The sequence below is a fragment of the Helianthus annuus genome, chromosome 7 (assembly GCF_002127325.2).
Source record: "Helianthus annuus cultivar XRQ/B chromosome 7, HanXRQr2.0-SUNRISE, whole genome shotgun sequence".
Lineage (NCBI taxonomy): Eukaryota > Viridiplantae > Streptophyta > Magnoliopsida > Asterales > Asteraceae > Helianthus > Helianthus annuus.
The window spans coordinates 115,007,705-115,024,426 of NC_035439.2; the positions used below are offsets into that span (position 1 = coordinate 115,007,705).

Genomic DNA, 16,722 nt, shown 5'->3' on the forward strand with positions numbered 1-16,722 from the left:
CCCCAACAAATAGTTGTCTGTCAGGAACAAGCAACTAGGGCATAGTTGTCTGTAGATCTTGTCAGGCTGGGTCTTTAGGAGCATTTGAACAATATTTATGTTTTGTATTAACTTAAATCTGAGTTGTCGGAACAGAACTACTTGTTTGGATGTTATCTGTAATAATGTATTTGTTTATTCGGGATACGGTATGGGACGTATCTTTAACTGGATTATATAGATACTTGTTATGGAAACTTCTGAACAATCTGTTTCGCTCAGTGCCATGCCCCGATGATTCCGCCATCGGTTGGGGTGTGACATGTAATCACAAGGGATTAACACCTTCATTATTACGATCACGTAGCCAAGTTCGATGCGAACTTTGACTTAATGGTCAGAACCAAAAGTGAAAGCAAAAGTCAATTTGCTTGACTTCCAGCTAATAACTAGCCTAGGAATGGAAAAGAACCAGGGAGAACACTTATAAGTGTTCAAGGGAGAATTATAACTCTAGAGAGGATGCTTCTACAGATCAGAAGTTGCTCCAAGAGAAGTGAGAGTGAGAATTTGAAAGGTGCAAGTTGGAATGAGTGGAAATGAGGCTTAATTATATTTGTTCAAGTCTCATGTAATGATGTCAAGTGTTAGCAAGGCTTCCTTGGTGTTGATTAGTGTCCACATAAGTGGAGGAAGTAGAAGAAGGGTGGCATTTTGCGAGCTAGGTATCAAAAGACTACAGCTGCCAGCTGCAAACTGCTGTTCTGCAGACCCCTTACGGACCGTAAGGGTTGTGGCTTACGGTCCGTAACGACCTTAAGCGCCCACAGAGTTTTGAATGTCTTACGAACCATAAGGCATATGCCTTACGGTCCATAAGGGACTGTCAAAAGCCAAAATTTTGGCATTTATTCACATTTGATCCCTCCACTATCAATCTTCCATATTTTGATAAAATTTTGTCCCTCTCATCCAACATATATGGAATATTTGAGAGTTTATCGGACACGTGTTTCCATTTTATTCGATAAAATTTCCAAGGTGTCACAATATTTGTCAATATCGCCGATATTATCAGTACCGAGATTCTTACCGATATTTTGAACCGATATCTCGGCAAGGTACTGATAACCGATATATCATTGATACATCGGGATATTAACTACATAACATGTGGACTAAAATCGCAATAAATTAAAACGTTGATGTGTAAATTGCATGACTTTTCAAATCTAATCTAATACTAATAAAAAAATACATCTAATGCCGCATGGCATTCTTTTATTTCATTTATATTTTCATCTAATGTCATGTGGCATTTTCTTATTTAATTCATTTATATATTATAACCTATAAATAAGCAACTTTTTAGTGCATCATCACTTGTACATTGTGCTTGGGAGTGTTTCAAAAAAATAAAAAACTTTCATTCTCCACTTTTCCCCACATATGTCTTGCGTTTACATCTGCCTTACACATGTGGGATTGAGATATAGACAGAGATCACGAGAGAGGGAGGCGGAGCTGCCGGCGGAGCACGGCGGCGATGGATCTGTTCATTGTGATGACCATTCTCCTTCCGATCATCATCAGTCAACGCTACCATGATCAATAACAAAGCCGCCGTACGTTGCCACCACCACCACCGTCAAAGGTTCAACTTCCACAGTGGCAACGACAAGAAGGTATTTTGAGGGTTGGACACTGATTTATTGTACATCAGGCTTTTGGTTTTGTAAACTTATTGAAAGAGATGAAGATGCGAGAGGAAGAGAGAGTGTGGAATCGACTTTGGTTTTCCGGTGTACAGGGTTTCGATTATGACTTACAGACTCACCTTCGCCGTCTCAATTTTCAGAGACCAGGTACGTGGTTTGTGTTTTTCCCCGTGCGTCAAGGGTTTTTATTGAACGGTCTGAGGGTTCAATGACCTGGTTTTCATTTTTCTGGGAAATTGATGTGGGTATTTTGTTTCATTTGTGGATTGGATGTGATTTAGTAGATGTTAGTTGGTATATATACTGACTACAAAATCGAACTTTTCATGAACAGTTAATTACAGGTTAAGGATGAAGTAGTAGGTTACAAGTGGTAAGCAGGGGCGCAAGTTTGATTTTCAAAGGATTTAACCACCAGAAGGTAACCATTGTATCACTTGATAATATTTTGATGATAAACTATGGTTTATAAACGAGTAAAAACTAAGGCTATATTCTAAGGTTGTTGCATGATACTGGGAATGTAATTGCTATTGTTGTTTGTTGAAAACAAGCTCATGTAAATTAACCATTATTGTTGTTTGTAAAAGAGATTGTACTACTTTTGTATAGTCTCTATGAGGATACATTGTACTTCTACAAAATTTATGGTATCTTGCAGATGCCTTTTAGTTCTGGTTAACAAATGCAACAACAACAGCTTTGAATCTTGTCTTCCAGGTTTAGTTGCTTTATACTCATCTGTTACACCATGTTATTCATTAAATAGTAAAACTACTGTTCATATAGATTCATAGAAGTTATAAGGAAGTCATAGCAAGGGGCGGAACCATAGTATCATGAGCCGTAGCACGGGCTACGGCTCAACCCCGTATTCGTATTTTTTTCCAGTTTTATATAAAGGATACCCCTAACAAAATACGAGGATACCAACCAAAAAATAGGATACTTGATATTTACTAAAATCCGATTTTTTATAAGCCCAAACATTTTTCAATTTCAACCCGAAAATTTGTAGAATAGTTATGCCCGAATGATAAAAAAGCCCAAATTAACAATAATAAAATTGAAATGAGACCCTAAATATAATTAATAAAGTTTGTGTTATTGGTTCAGATTAAAAAAAAAAATTGTGACATCAAAATTCTTAGGAAGCAGTGGTAATGGCAGTTGAATGCTTGGATTCCTCGGAGGAAACGGAACCGGTAGTAAAACAAACGGTGGTGCAAGTAAGAGTGGCCATGTGGGAGGGTGAAGTGATGGTAGCAGTTCGACCGTTGGTTCGAATACTTCAGATGGTAAAGGCACTTATTTGATATTCAATGTAGGAGATACTTTGTATATTAAAGAACTCAATTCCGAAGAAAAGGTAATTGCGATACTTTCAAGTTTTGAAATTCGAATGCTAATTAATTATTGATTAGATTTTGACCCGGAGAATATATTACTTCTAGCATCCGATAAAATCGATTAGTTTTGCTAACTCAAACCCTGTGTGTCATGCATTTGATTCCAAAGCTAAAGACGGGCATGACTTTCGTATCGGGTTGAACACGGGTGACGGTAACAAATTTTCACTAATTCCAATTTTTAAAGGGAATTTCGATATTAGACTCTTCACTTATTTTGTAGCGTATATTGTGGCTAAGAAATCTACACTCTTTTTACTAACTTTTTTGGTTGAGCTGCCCATGGTTATGGTTTGTAAGTAGGGATGGGCAAATGGTACCGGTACCGGTACCGAAATTTTCTGAACCGGATACACTTTCGGTACCGATTCGGTACCGACTTTTGAAAATTTCGGTACCGGTCCGGTATGGTACCAGTATTTACCGGTTTTTACCCTCAAATACAAGTACCGGTACCGAACCGTGCTGTACCGGGTATATTCAGTACCGCTACCGGTACCCACTTTTGGGGATTTTCGGTACCTGTCGGTACCGAGCTCATCCCTATTTGCAAGAACCCTACAATTTATAAATTTATGCTTGGTTTTTGTTATGATTTTGTAACATTAATATTTTTTGATCTACCCCATTTCATTGACCTGCATTTGATAACAGTTTGCACGAACTGAAATTTTAAATGTGTTTGCTTTTTCCTATGAATCTTTAGCATCATATTATGTGTTCAACTCAAAATGCCCCGCGGCGCAACGCGCGCGGGTCTTTATCCTAGTTAAATTAAAATACTATTAATGTATTAGATTAATCTCTAATATTATTAATATATAATATAATATATCTAATAATATATAAATATAAATGATTGTTATACATTATCCCATTTATCTTTGCATCAATTTCTTAAGCTTTATTTTTTTAATGATTATATGGATTTTGTCTTTGTTTTCATTTTTTATTAAAATATTTAAGTTATAAATATATATAATCAAATGAGTATTTATATTTATATTATATAAATTAGTAGCATTTGTGGGCACAAGGTTGTAACTTAAGCTTATTTGGTGTTTTGTGCTTTTTATCTTTTAAATACTAATTAGCAACATCTATGTGCTTTCCGATATTGTACCTCTTGCTTTTAGGTTCAAGAAATGGTTATATGCTTTTCTTCTTCATATGGTTTGGTTCTGGAAGTTGGTGTGATTTTCTTGCAGTTGTTACTTTTGTACATGAAGTGGAATGCATGTGGAAACAAATTTCTGGATAGGTGATTTAAACGTATTTATAGGTTTTTTTTTATATTGATAAATGGTTCTTTGTTGCATTGTATATGTTGTATTATAGTAAAAATAACTGTAATCTTGAATATTTTTTCTAGAACAATAAAGTTTGTATTTATGCTACGGATGAAAAGTTAAGGAATTATTTTAGTTCAAATGTCACTTTGGTCGTGTACCCGTCGCAATGCGCGGGGTACGAAGTACTAGTTTAAATTAAATTTAATATTGAATTAATACTATATTAATATATTTGATTAATCTCTAATATTATTAATTATTGATATATCTAATAATATATAAATATATATAATTGTTATACATTATCGCGACTTATCTTTGCGCCAATTTTTTAAACTTTATTTTTTTAAAGATTACATGGATTTTGTCTTTTTTTTTTGTTTTTTCATTAAAATATTTAAATTATAAACAAACAAATAATTAAATGAGTATTTCCATAATATAAATTAGCAACACATTGTTGCATTGTGTTGTTGTACCCCATGCATAGGGTATTTTTCAAACAAAATTTGTGATTTTTCACTTTTAACCCAAAGGTTTTCATCTTTTTAAATTAGCAACACATTGTTGCATTGTGTTGTTGTACCCCATGCATAGGGTATTTTTCAAAAAAAAATGTGATTTTTCACTTTTAACCCAAAGGTTTTCATCTTTTGTATTTTTAACCCTCTTAATTTGTTTACTTTTAACCCAAAAATTTTCATCTTTTGTAATTTAAGCCAAAACTTTTTTATTTACAACTTTGGTCCCCCATACTTTTTATCTTTCGCAAGTTTTTCGTTTTACGTTTCGTTCTAAAATTTGCAAGTTAATACGTCGCAACGTGCGTGTGTGGTTCAACGTTTTTGGTCTATTTTTCACATTTGACAGGTATGTCGCAACGTCTCTATTTTCCCTCTTTGGCAAGTTCGCCGCAACGGGCGGATCCCACATCAACTTAGTTATTCTTTTCTACGTTATTTTGCGAGTTAACACGGAGCAACGTGCGTGTGTGGTTCAACGTTTTTACGTCTATTTTTTTCCATTTAACAAGTTTGTCGCAACGCGTGGGTCCAAAATCAACATAGTTATTTTTATATGTTATATGTTTCAGTCTTATTTCTTCGCATTAACACGCCGCAACTTCAGTATTGGTGGTCGCTACCAGTGGTGTGGCATTGATGTTATTTGACATAGTTTTAGGCCCACGCCGCAACGCGGGGGTGTTTAATTCTAGTTTGAATTAAATTGATAAATAATCAAATGAGTATTTAAATTAATTTTTATATAATCCTTAACATAGTATTTAATAATAATTAGCAATAATTATCCAGTATATATCGACCTCTTAATATGTATTATTTTTTTTCAAAATTATTATATTCTTCTATAAATTTCAAAGAAAAAACTTTGACATTTTGTTGATTATGGGTGGTTTTAAGCATTGTATGATATTTATCATCTTTAACTTACGTAAAATATCTTATTTATTCAACTCATGTAATACATGGGTCTATAAATTAGTTTGTAAAATATAACAATTAGCAATAAACCACAAGGAACAAAATAGCAATTTACTCTAGATATAATGATTGGCAAAGAGAGTTGTAAATTTCTAACATCACTACATATGAACCATGTTTTAACTGGTTTGCTTAATGTTTTAAAAATCGGTTTTTAAATCGTAGTATCGTACTGGTTTAGGCTCAGCAATAGTTAAACCGGTTGAACCGCATTGTACCGGGGGGCTCAACCGGGTTAACTAATTAACCCTTTAAATCCATAATATACAATTTCAACTCACAAAATAATCCAAAATTCACTACCGGTACCTTTTTTGGCGCTAAATTTTACTAAGAAGGTAAACCCTCACCTTTTTTAACGCATAAAAGATTAAAAGTTCAAATTTTAACCTTCTGACGCTAATTTTTACTAAGAATGTATACCGGTTTAAACCAGTATAACCCAATTTACCAGCAGTATAATTTCTTTATCGTTTTCTCAGTTTACTGGTATAATTCGTGCCGGCCAAGCTTCCGACGTCTGGTTTAATCAGTTCAACCGGCCGATTTAAACCGGTTTTTAAAACATTTGTTTTGCTTGTTGTGAACTTTATTAAGAAGAACATAAACCCATAAAAGTTTATCATAACTGTTATCAATGCATTCTTGCTCTAAACTGCAATAGATCAAAACAGAAAACTACAGCCAGAAAAAAAACACCTCTTCTAGCTCATCCATCACATTTAAATCCACTACTATGTCTTCCATTATATTCACAAAAAAAAATATATATATTTTACAATTACTTTCAACGATATAACATGTGAAGTCAAATTATATGAAAGTGGTAATTCAACTATCAAACATTACAAATTTCATGCGTTTAAACACACTCTAATACTTTGTATAGACGGTTATCAGCATAATTAGTATGTCTAAAAATTAAGCTCCCAATAAAATTTAAACACTATATACATAAAGGTAAATAAAAAATACCATACGTAAAAAACTAAGTGAATCATCTACTTTTGTATCTTAAGCACATGTTCCTAAACGGTGGATTAACGCTAAGAAAGGAATCAAAAGTGAATTGCATATCATCCAAAAAAAGTTTTTTTCTATAATCATGTTGGTTACACTATCTTTATTTAGCTGACAAAAAGATTAATCTTGAAACAAAACAAAAATATGGAATACATTTTTTATATTTTTTTCTTTCAACATATATTTCACCAAAAAACTTACCAAGTTACATCAAAACAGAAGGTAGACGGGCAACAAGCTGCGCCATCACTCTTTTCTGAATTGCAAACTCTAACTTTCCAAAGACAAACCTCTGCCCCCTGAGATTGAATAATTGTTGTGGATGACCCGTTGGACCCTGGTCAAGAAGTGGATAGCTTCCGGCGCTATGGAACCAAATGTATCAAAAGCAAAAGGGACAAAGACATGTTAGTTCTATACGCAAACTTTAACGTGCTTATCCACTTTCTTTGATTCTGCCTTTCTTGATGCTTGTCCAACTATAAACCCATCTTCCTTTAAACCAAACAAAGGGGAAACTCCACATAAGGTCTACACAAGCATTTTTTATGAAGGAAATTGTTATTGTTAATATAACAATAATTGATGATCAGTTAGTAATTTGTATATTGTAAGTACTAAGTAGGTGATTGATAAATATAAACATTTAACTATATAGTTTAAATATTTTATTAAAATAAAATATTTTTATTATGGCAACCGTGTGCCAAAAATTGATTTAAACAAAAGAATTTAAAAGTACGCCACGTTCTTTTTTTCTTGACCACTGCCCATGTGACCTGATCTCACTTATCACACACAAAAAAAAAAAAAAACAAAAAAACAAAAAACAAAAAAAACAAAAAAAGGAAACAAAAAAGTAGTTAAAAATAAACAATCTGGAATAGTAATATTTACTATACATGATAATGATAAGTTAATAAATATAAATAAAGATAAGCAACTTGTATTTATATAATCAAATTCCTAAACTCAATTTAAGTTTTAACAATAGCTTTAGAAGTACAAAATTATAAATCTGATTCGAGTAAATTACTATTTAGATCCATGTGGTTTGTTTATTATTACTAGTTAATAATAAACAAATTGAAACCACACATACCTAATGGGTTATGAAGTTATAGGTTAGATTAAACTAGTTAAAATAAACTAACCATATAGACTCAAATAGTAATTTACTCATCTAATTCTAATACATACAAAGAAAAAATTACCAGCTTGATTCGTACACTTTGATTTTTCGATATGAAGAGTAAGATATCAGTTTTGTTCTTAAATGGATATCTTAATTCTTTTGTAAAACTTTAGAAAAAAAAAATACTTCAAATACACAATTCTCAATTCTCAATTATTCGATCCGAAGAAAGAAAATACTTTAGTTCCTATATCGTTATATCAATTCTTCTATAAAATTCTAGAATAAAAAATATATCAATTTGGTTATGATATAGATTTTTTTTAAGAATCGTGTTAAATATATTCCTCCCCTAGATATTTAGGGCTGTAAACGAATCGAACGTTCAGCAAACAGTTCGCGAACCGTTCGGTGGAAAGTTCGTTTATGTTCGTTTAATAAACGAACGAACATGAACAAGAAATTCCGTTCGATTAGTTAAATGAACGAACATGAACAGAGGTCTCGTTCGTTCAATTGTGTTCGTGAACGTTCGGTAAGGTGTTCATGAACATTCGTTCATTTGCATTCGTTTATGTTCGTATGTTGGTGTTTTAATTAAAGATTTTTATACTTTCATATATTTTATTTATACTTTTTATACTATTAAACTTTTATTTATATCATTATCCTAACAATTAAACTAGGAAACTCTTTTTTACCTTGTTTATGCACCATTTCCTTTTCTTTTCTCATTATTTACATTGACGAATATGATCTACCTTCGTTCCACAATAAGGGATTCAAGTTCTGCTACTATTCTCTGGGCCATCCACCTTTATCCTTCATCGCATTCGCCAAATTTATTTGTGTTTGCTTGTGTTCGTGAACCGTTCGTGAACACGCTCATTTCCTTAATGAACGAACACGAACATAAAATCTCGTTCGGTAAGTGTTCATGAACCGTTCGTGAACACGTTTATTTTCTTAACAAACTAACACGAACAAGGCATCGTTCGTGTTCGTTCGGTTCGTTTACAGCCCTAGTCATATTATCACTTTGTTTTTTTCTTATCGAGCGATTCTTATACCGATATCCATATACTTGTGTACAAAGTTATGAAAATAAAATTATGAGTTTGGTTCAGAAAATAACTTAATAAATAAAAAAAATATAGAATTGGTCCTCGGGCATCTCGATCTTCGATAAATGTTTCTTTCTTCTAAAAACAACGTCAATTTGATGTTAGATTTGTTTTTTTTTTTTTTTTTTTTTCTGAAAAGTGTGAATTATTTGCGAGTGTCGGGAGGTTTAGCATAAGTTGTCTTAACCGGGTCCATGCTAAAAAGTCCCCTCGCACAATAGAGAAACCCTTATTATTCATACTCGAACTTGAGAACTGAAGAGAAAAATTCACCCGGACCCACCATAGGTGAAACTTAAATACCCGTAGCCACCACTCTAGCAGTAGTTATGGTTGATTTTGATTTGTTATCCTTTGGTTTTGTCATTTCGGACCATCCTATGAACATCCTTGCACCAGCACACCTTGATATATTTTATTTGTATTTTTTCCAAATATATTTCATTATTTTATTATTATTTTTTTGCTTTAAAATGTGGAATTCCATTTTTCAAGTTCCACAAGTCCCTCACACTCTCACTAGTGGCAAAGTGCTTCTGTGCTAGTGCGAAGTGACGTCATCATTTTAACTGAATCCTCAACGGCAATCACTTATTTTCCGGTAACGTTGATCTTCTTATTCGTTCAGGTTAGTTAACTGATGTTTTGTTTCTTATTCTCGTTGTCTCTTTACGATGTTATGATCGAATCTATTTGATATATTTAAGGTTAGGGATCTGATACTCTGAAGATTACTTTCATATAGCTTAGTAACGATACAGAGAATATTAGCATAATCCATTTTAACATCCTTGGCAAATCTCACATCAACTGTGACTAGAGTATATTTAAACTCCAGAGTTAAGCGTGCCCAGATTGGAGTAGTAGGATGGGTGACCGTTACGCATGGTCAAGTGGGCCTAGTACTAGGCTCATGTGAAAACCAAAAACAAATCTGTGAGTTTTTCGATGGGTAACCCATCATGAGAAAAGCGGACAATATTGATTGGTACGAGGATCTGTACGGTTTTCTCTTGTGTTAGTAGATTTTTTTGTGAAGATTTTTTTTAGTTTTCAAGTCAATTTGAATTGAGCATAATGGAGATTGGGGTTATAGGGAACTTTGTGGATATGTATAAAGCTTTTGTGAAAAGTTTTTGCCTTGTGTCTTTATCAATGAGCAACATAACCAATAATGCAAATGTTTTCAGATCGAGACAAAGATAGGTAATCATGCTTTACTAGAATCCAAGATATCTTTACCTAACATGTGAGTTTTCATCCTTCAAGGGGAGTCGCTCTTGACGTTCACATGTCCAGCATAAACCAAAGGGCTTGTAGCCTAGCGGTATCAAGGTGTGTAGTATGTGTGCTTGTGTTCCTTCACAAGTGGTTGAGGATTCTAGTTCCGTTGTGGAAACTGGTGTAGATTTAGGTGTAGGTTTAGACAGTGTGTGATTAGCCGTTCTAAAAGAAACATGTCTAGCACAAGCTCTAGCTAGCCTGATCCCATTATTTAGTAGGGTACTGGTGGAGTCCTGTGAGTTTTTTAGTAAAGGGTTCTAACGGATAGAAAAAAAGACGTGTGAGTTTTGAAAACCCCTATGGTCTATGTATTGTACAAGTTTGGTACATGGGTTTTTAGACTTGTGGGATCCATATGTTTATCATGTGGTTAGAATTCAATAAAGTGTCAATGTATCCATGGTGTTTTTTCTTTTAAAATGAAGCCCACTTGCATCTTTCACTATAAAAGACTATTGTTTTGGTTAATCTGCAGTGAGATTAATAAAAAGGTGACATTCTTGCAATGACAACCACTGGTTCTAGTGATGCTCCTCTTGTTGCTCAAAGGTAAGCAAACAAAAACAATTTATGTAGTTTATTTGTTTGTGTACAAAAACTACAGCTTGATATGCGCTTAATCGTTCAGATTATTAGGGAAGGTTGCTTTGGTAACCGGTGGCGCTACTGGCATTGGAGAGAGCATTGTTCGTCTTTTTCACAAACATGGTGCAAAAGTTTGTGTAGTTGATATTGACGACCACCTCGGTCAACAACTATGTCAAACTCTTGGTGACAACACTCGCTTCATTCACGGTGATGTCACCATTGAAGATGACATTTCTAGTGCGGTTGACTTTTCGGTCAACACTTTTGGTACGCTCGATATCATGGTCAACAATGCTGGAATGGGTGGGCCGCCCTGTCCTGATATCCGCGAATTCTCCATATCAACGTTCGAAAAGGTATTTGATGTAAACGTCAAGGGTACGTTTATTGGGATGAAACATGCGGCTCGGGTGATGATCCCGTTAAAGACGGGAACGATTGTTTCTCTCTGTAGTGTCGCGAGTGCTATCGGGGGGTTGGGTCCACATGCATACACAGGGTCCAAGCATGCGGTGTTGGGACTCACCAAAAGTGTGGCAGCTGAACTCGGGAACCATGGGATTCGGGTCAACTGTGTTTCACCTTACGCAGTTTTGACCGATTTGGCTTTGGCGCATTTGCATGAAGACGAAAGGACCGACGATGCGAAGGCGGGTTTCCGGTCTTTTATCGGGAAAAACGCTAATTTGCAGGGTGTCGAACTGGTAAGGGAGGATGTTGCAAATGCTGTATTGTTTTTAGCTAGTGATGATGCAAGGTATGTAAGTGGTGAAAATCTGTTTGTTGATGGTGGTTTCACATCTACAAATCATACACTTAGGGTCTTCCGTTGACCATGGATTGTAGTGTAGTCTTGGTTAACATTGTTCTAAAACAAAACCATTGTACTCTATTATCAGAATAATAATATTTATTTGGTCAAATGTAAGCGATCATATTAGACCATGTGTAGTGGTAACAATTTATAATGCCCCCACCATGGGGCATTATCTGACATGTGGCATCCTAGTCACACTTGGGCATTATAGCAAAAGTGGTGTAGTGGGCATAATGCCCTATAATGCCCCTACCAATCATTAAAAAAAAAAAAAAAAACATAGTCTTTTCTCATTGGCTAGTCAAACCCATTCAAACCTTCCAATATTGATATTAGGCGTTTTCATTAAAACGCCAAAGCATTTTTTTCCCCTATAATGCCCTACGTAATGGTGAAGGGGGCGTTTTTTTTACCCTATAATGCCCCATAATGCCCCACTACACATGGTCTTATTAGTTTGATTTCTTCACAACATGTTTTTTTGTCTGTTTAATCTTATCTCAACTCCCCTGGGTGCCTTGTGTAAACAAGGCGAACTATTGGAGATTGACTCACTGAACACTTAAATCAAACCGAGCTATAACAGGCTCAAGCCTAAAGATAAGCTCGTTTATCAGCTGCCTCAAGCCTGAGATTTATATACCAAGCTAGGGTAACGAGCCTATTATACATATAACAAAAAAGTTATTCATGTATATAAATAGCATAGTTCCATAGTTAAAAAAAAAATAAATGAGCCAACCCAGATCCGAGCTCAAGCTTGTGACTAAAAGCTCGCGAGCTACTTGGGATCGACTCGGTTAAAAGCTCGAACGAGCCGAGCCTTAAGGAGCCCGAGCCTAAAACACACACGAGCCCAAATAAAATTTTAATTTTTTATATATACATTATAATTATAATGATGATTATAACCCAATCCTAAAAAAACCCAATTCGGTTTCAACTTACGCCCATATGATTAAACTAATAACATTGGTGAACCGAGCTCGAGCCAAGCTTTGGCTCGTTTAAGTGAATATCGAAGCGAGCTTGAAACCGAGCTTTTAGCTGGTTTGAGATTGTTCTCAAAGTAGCTTGAGCTTTGAATTTTACTCGTGAGCTAAGCTCGAGCTCAAATAAGTAGACTCAAACCAAGCCGAGCTTCATAAAAACATGACAAGCTGAGCTCGAGTAGTGAAAAGCTCGGGCTCGGCCCGGCTCACTTACACCCCTACTTGAAACAAGCCAAGCTCACGCACGCCTTGGTTACACCCCTAGTTTGGTGCGTCAACTATAAACACGGCTATAACAAACCAAGCATTAGACAAAACCGATCACAATTCAACATCAGACAAAGTTGGAACCGGTCCATTGATCATGCAAGGCTTTTCTAACCTTGGAGTTAAATCAGTTAATAACAGTTCTTTTTTTCTTAAACAAAGATTGCTACATAGCTTTGTCCCCCTTTTTTTTAACAAATGGGATATCATAAACACAATATCCATTGGGATTTTTTTTAAAAAGAGCGTCTAATGCTACCTAAAATGTATGCAATCTGCAGAAAATCATCATCACCATCTTTACCTTGATGCCAAAATTCTTCAGTTAATATGAAGCTTCCCCATGTCAATCATACGCCAATTCGGTTCTACATTCAATTTCTCCACATCGCCGCTAGAATTCGACCTAAAATGCGTTCTTCCCTTGTTGCCATTGCGTGAATACGCCAAATTACGTTTCAACCCCTCAACTTCATTTCTCATAAGCTGGTACTGGCCTGTATATATGTACGTCATAATCTTTTATATCAGACAATATAACAGGTTTGATTAGGGGTGTGAATTTCTGACACGACCCGAAAACACGACATGAACCGAACACGAAACTCGCGGTTTGGGTTTAGTCTAAACAGGTTCGGGTCAGTTTCAGGCTGAACCCACGAACCCGTTTACCTAAACGGGTCAGGTTCGGGTCAACCCGGTCGGGTTGCCGGGTTAACTTGTTTAATCCAGTTATATTAAATTATATTTTTTGCAATATGTTTTATGCCATAAATTAAAATGGGTGCGTATTTTATGCCATAATCATAACTTAAAAAGAGAAATTGACATAAGATTTTATAATTTAAATGTGAATGTATTATATGTATTTCGGTATTTGTGTTTTTTTAAGTAAATTTTATTTTTAATATATTAATTTGCAAAAAAGAAATCGGGTTGAACGGGTCGTGTTCGGGTTCATATGTATGACACGATTTTCGGGTTCGGGTTGAACCTGCCAACCTGCGAGCACAACCCGTTAAGCACCCCAACATAAATGATAATCAGAAAGTTTTAAATAGTAAAAGAAACGGGAAAAACTTACGTTCTTTGACAAACTTTTCCTGCTGCAGCCTGCCTAACTGCTGTTTAAGTTGCTTGTTTTCTATCGACATATAAACACGCTGCTCACCCAAAGATTTAACTCTAACAACCAATTCTGACACAATATTCTGCATCAGCAGCCGCACACTTTATTAGATTAATATTAACGCATCTTAAACCAGTCAGAATTTTCATTGTCACAAGAAAATAAAAACAAACTGTTTAAGCAAGTGTTACATTACCATAAGTATAACTCAACTGCTTCTACTTGTTTTTAGTTTTTACCTGATAATTCTCAACAGTTCTTTCCAGTTCTGCTATATACTGAAGTTTACGCACTCGTGACCGTTGTGCAGAGTGCCTACAAGAACTCGCACCACAAATCAAATCAACTTAACGGTATTCTTAATTCTAAAGTGCTAAAAATTACAAACATGAACTGGAAATTAACCTTTTAAACGGTTTAGCATCCGTATCGGCTTCACCAGCAGGATTCTCTACAGAAACCAAAGGATCTGAATTAACATACTGCATTGGACCATGAGAAGCATACTCCGATAAAGCCGAAACGATAGCGTTTTCTTGAACCGATACTTTATCCTTGCTCCGAGGCGAATTAGGACCGTATTTACAATCCGAATCCAATGCGGGCACAGCAGTGTCATCGTCTTTTTCCGTCTTCACATTCGGCAAGTCGACAAGTTCATCGAAAACAGTGCCGGAATCACTAGCTGCACGTCGATGAGACTTTGACTTGAACCCCGGGTCCCAATCACCCAACAGATCGTCTAGCCATTCCGGCTGTTCCTCCATATCGAAACTTTGTGACAGAGATTTGTAAAGTCGGGTACGAGAGTATTCATCGTGGAACGTGCCCGAAGAGGGCGGGTCGAGAGAATTCGACTTCGAAATTGGGCAGCGAGGCGGAAGTTGCGGTTGTCTTGACATGATTGACTAATTTTATAAAAACAACACATATAAAAAAGATTAATAATAGCTTAAAATCTTAAACATGGTTTGTTTGCATCTGTAACAGGCTAACAACTTACAATTAACATTTTCATCAAGTTATCAAATTACAACTGAATAGTCAACAAATTTGAAGATAAACAAATATCAATAACACACAGTTCATGAACAAAATATCGTATAATCAAACGTTTACTAACGGGTCATGTCTTATTAACCAAGAATCTCTCCTGGTCACGGCCGATGCACGGTTTGCGCACAGTGTTACAATGGGTCATGTTAATCTTCTCTGTATCATTACAAAAACTAACGTAATAGGCTGGCAATAGGTATCCTGTGTATAAGACACGATTAGACCTGTTTACTGAAAAAAAATTCACCATGTGATTTTTCACTTTTTTAAAAATACTTAAACTTAGAAGGTTAGAATCCATCATATCTCTTTCTTGGTACATAAAACATATACGACTGTGTTATAGTAATTGGATATAAAGTAGTTAAACGAGTGTCGAGTGGTATTCATATTTAGACTTTGTGTCGTTCGTGCTGTTAAACCCGCTGAGACACGATTTGCCAGCCCTTATCCAGCTCGATTATTCTAACAAAACCCAAAACCTATTTCACTAAATACAACACAAAAAACATACAAATAAACAATAATTTGCCATTAATCAGTACACAACATCCCCAAACACATCAAAACCTCAGTACAACACAACCAAATGCGACTAAAAACAGCAAAAACACCTACAAAACATATACAAATTAGATTAAAAAAATTCTTGCAAATTGTGGGAATAATTAGTGACGCAACGGAAGTATGACAGCAGGGGGGGTTAAAAACGAAGGATTAGAGTGGGTTTGTTGTGAAAATTGAAGAGATATGAGTGGAGATTGATAATGTGACGAAGAATGAAGGGAAATTGGGGAAATTTGACGTACCTTTTAGAGGTTTTTCACCCGATTATCGAGAGAGAGAAATGGAATGGAGATACGATGCGTAGCTGAGCGATTTAAGCCGTCTTTACACGTTGGCTTGGTGAAGCCATTGTGCAAGTGGGTTGGCGTTTTGAACCGGGAGAGGAAGAAATATCTTTTTTAATATGGTAAACAACAACCATCACATTTTAAATTATTTAATTAATTGACAAGTGGGATTCTGGTGTAGCGTGACAGGAATTTGGTTGGTATTGGTTTGTGTTTATGGACGAATGTGGTTGGGATCGGTTCAGTCTATTATGGTATTGGATATGCCTAAATGGATATCGGCATGGGTTTAAATTGAAAACCATTAATACGACTATCGGTACTTGTTACGATAATATTGATATGGACATTAGTATTGGTTTGCTTTGTCACGGTACTATTTTTTATTTTTCAATAAAATTTATTTCGAAACATCACGTGAAGAAGAAAATATTAAATCTAGCCATGTATATGATTTTCTTATGAAGACAACGAATGCGACTTATCATTCACTTTCCATAATATATATATATATATATATATGTGTGTGTGTGTGTGTTTAATAAAATAATTA

The 16,722-nt window shown here is 35.1% G+C and overlaps 2 protein-coding genes and 1 long non-coding RNA gene across 5 annotated transcripts; 2 read left to right on the top strand and 1 right to left on the bottom strand.

The window, feature by feature from the left end:
• Positions 1-1,417: 1,417 nt before the first annotated feature.
• LOC110925689 lies at positions 1,418-3,130 on the top strand. Of its 2 annotated transcripts, XR_004862437.1 has the most exons (4): positions 1,418-1,844; positions 2,032-2,118; positions 2,359-2,417; positions 2,814-3,130. It is a non-coding gene; the product is annotated as an uncharacterized LOC110925689 (long non-coding RNA). The 2 variants fall into 2 exon arrangements; XR_002584675.2 differs by having other exon boundaries at positions 1,419-1,844; positions 2,359-3,130.
• Positions 3,131-9,652: 6,522 nt separating this feature from the next.
• Positions 9,653-11,991, top strand: LOC110925709 (xanthoxin dehydrogenase). Of its 2 annotated transcripts, none has more exons than XM_022169580.2 (3): positions 9,653-9,810; positions 10,942-11,015; positions 11,095-11,991. In XM_022169580.2, exons 2-3 carry the CDS (start codon positions 10,972-10,974, stop codon positions 11,885-11,887), a joined length of 837 nt encoding a protein of 278 aa, XP_022025272.1. In that variant the 5' UTR covers positions 9,653-9,810; positions 10,942-10,971; the 3' UTR covers positions 11,888-11,991. The 2 variants fall into 2 exon arrangements, with proteins under 2 accessions (XP_022025272.1, XP_022025277.1); XM_022169585.2 differs by having other exon boundaries at positions 9,653-9,783.
• Positions 11,992-13,197: 1,206 nt separating this feature from the next.
• On the bottom strand, positions 13,198-16,275 carry LOC110925728 (basic leucine zipper 19). Its single transcript, XM_022169592.2, has 5 exons — positions 16,125-16,275; positions 14,665-15,167; positions 14,499-14,574; positions 14,215-14,341; positions 13,198-13,627 (listed from the first exon to the last, which is right to left on the bottom strand). The coding sequence occupies exons 2-5, from the start codon at positions 15,159-15,161 to the stop codon at positions 13,452-13,454; spliced, it is 876 nt and encodes a 291-aa protein (XP_022025284.1). The 5' UTR covers positions 15,162-15,167; positions 16,125-16,275; the 3' UTR covers positions 13,198-13,451.
• Positions 16,276-16,722: the final 447 nt, after the last annotated feature.